Here is a 1,294-nt window from a genome sequence, read left to right as displayed (position 1 = left end):
TTATCGACGATCACGATGGCCAAGCTTCTGATGATCCTCCCGCACGTCGCCGCCGGCTTCAGCCTCCGGGGCAGCAATTCGACGTGCCTGAGCGAAGGCGCCACCTGCGCCCTCGACGACAGCCTCCCTCCGTGCTGCGAGACCTTCCGCTGCTGGGAGTACATGGCCGAGCAGCAGCCCGCGCTGGAGCTCCCGGGCCTGCAGCAGCCCGCGCTGGAGCTCCCGGGCCTGACCTGCACGTCCTGCATCGCCGCGGGCGAGACCTGCAGCCGCGACATCATCAGCGGCACGCCCTGCTGCACGGGCTACATCTGCGGCGCGAGCAACGGCACCGACGCGTGCGTGAAGATGCCCGAGGCCGTCGCCGCGCCGATGGGCGACGACGACACGAACTTCACGAAGTGCGGCTGCCCGGACCACGAGTACTGCCCCGGCGCGCCGCCACCCAACGGCCACTGCGGGTGGTTGGGGGCCCAGGGGTTCGCGTGCGGCAATCCCGCGGGCAGCAGGTGCGCGCCGGAGCCGTGAGGGACGCGCGCTCCTCCCGCGTAATGCCATTGCTCGAGAGAGCGGTTTCTAGCGCTTGTTTTTCCAGCGCGGACTGCAGAGTACTTCTGGTCGGCCGAGCGGCAACATCTGGTTCAACCGCGGTCAAACATCGGGATCCGCCTCAGCGGAGCCGCCGCCACCAAGGGGATATAAATCTAGATGGGGTGGCAGGCGAAACGCGAGGTCCTCGTACTACTCGGGGCCGCCGCTAGCGTTTTCTTTCTTCTTCCACGCCGCAGCGCGCGGGCTGAGTGCAACGATGGCGGGTCGCGCGGCGCGGCGCGGCTGCGGAACCCTTCGACGGGGCGGGGCAGCGAATTTGGGCTGCTGAGATCATTGCGTTGGCTCGCGAGCGCGACGGTTGTTCGGCGGCGGGACGAGAGGGCGGCGGTGTGAGTCGAGTGTGCGATATTTTCTTGTCCTTAGAGGTTGGAGGCGCCCTATGGGTACCCGCGGGGGGCTCGAAACCTTCAGGACACACTTTTCCCACGATCTCAGAGCCTGCGCAGCCCCGGCGCCGACGGTGTCGCAACACAGTTTCTCGGGCAGCGTGCGGGCATTCGAGGTCGAGAACTTTTCGTGTCCTGAGATGCTCGAGCCCATCCATAGGTACCAACGAAGGGCTCTGCAGCGCCAGCAGACGGTCCACGACCATCATCATCGCGAACACGTCCAAGAGCTGCCCCAAAACCCCCTTCCTCGCGTGGCGCCAAACCGGACACGGTCCCTCCAGCGCGCCTCGGTT

At 66.8% G+C, this 1,294-nt stretch overlaps 1 protein-coding gene across 1 annotated transcript; it reads left to right on the top strand.

The window, feature by feature from the left end:
- Positions 1-15: 15 nt before the first annotated feature.
- On the top strand, positions 16-528 carry AURANDRAFT_68912 (hypothetical protein; the record flags this gene model as incomplete). The annotated part of the gene is made up of 1 exon (XM_009044645.1): positions 16-528. The coding sequence occupies one exon, from the start codon at positions 16-18 to the stop codon at positions 526-528; it is 513 nt and encodes a 170-aa protein (XP_009042893.1).
- Positions 529-1,294: the final 766 nt, after the last annotated feature.

This window comes from Aureococcus anophagefferens, assembly GCF_000186865.1.
Source record: "Aureococcus anophagefferens unplaced genomic scaffold AURANscaffold_582, whole genome shotgun sequence".
In the NCBI taxonomy this organism is placed as follows: domain Eukaryota; class Pelagophyceae; order Pelagomonadales; family Pelagomonadaceae; genus Aureococcus; species Aureococcus anophagefferens.
The sequence above is the reverse complement of the archived record's forward strand: the minus strand, read 5'-3'. Positions and strand labels throughout refer to the sequence as shown.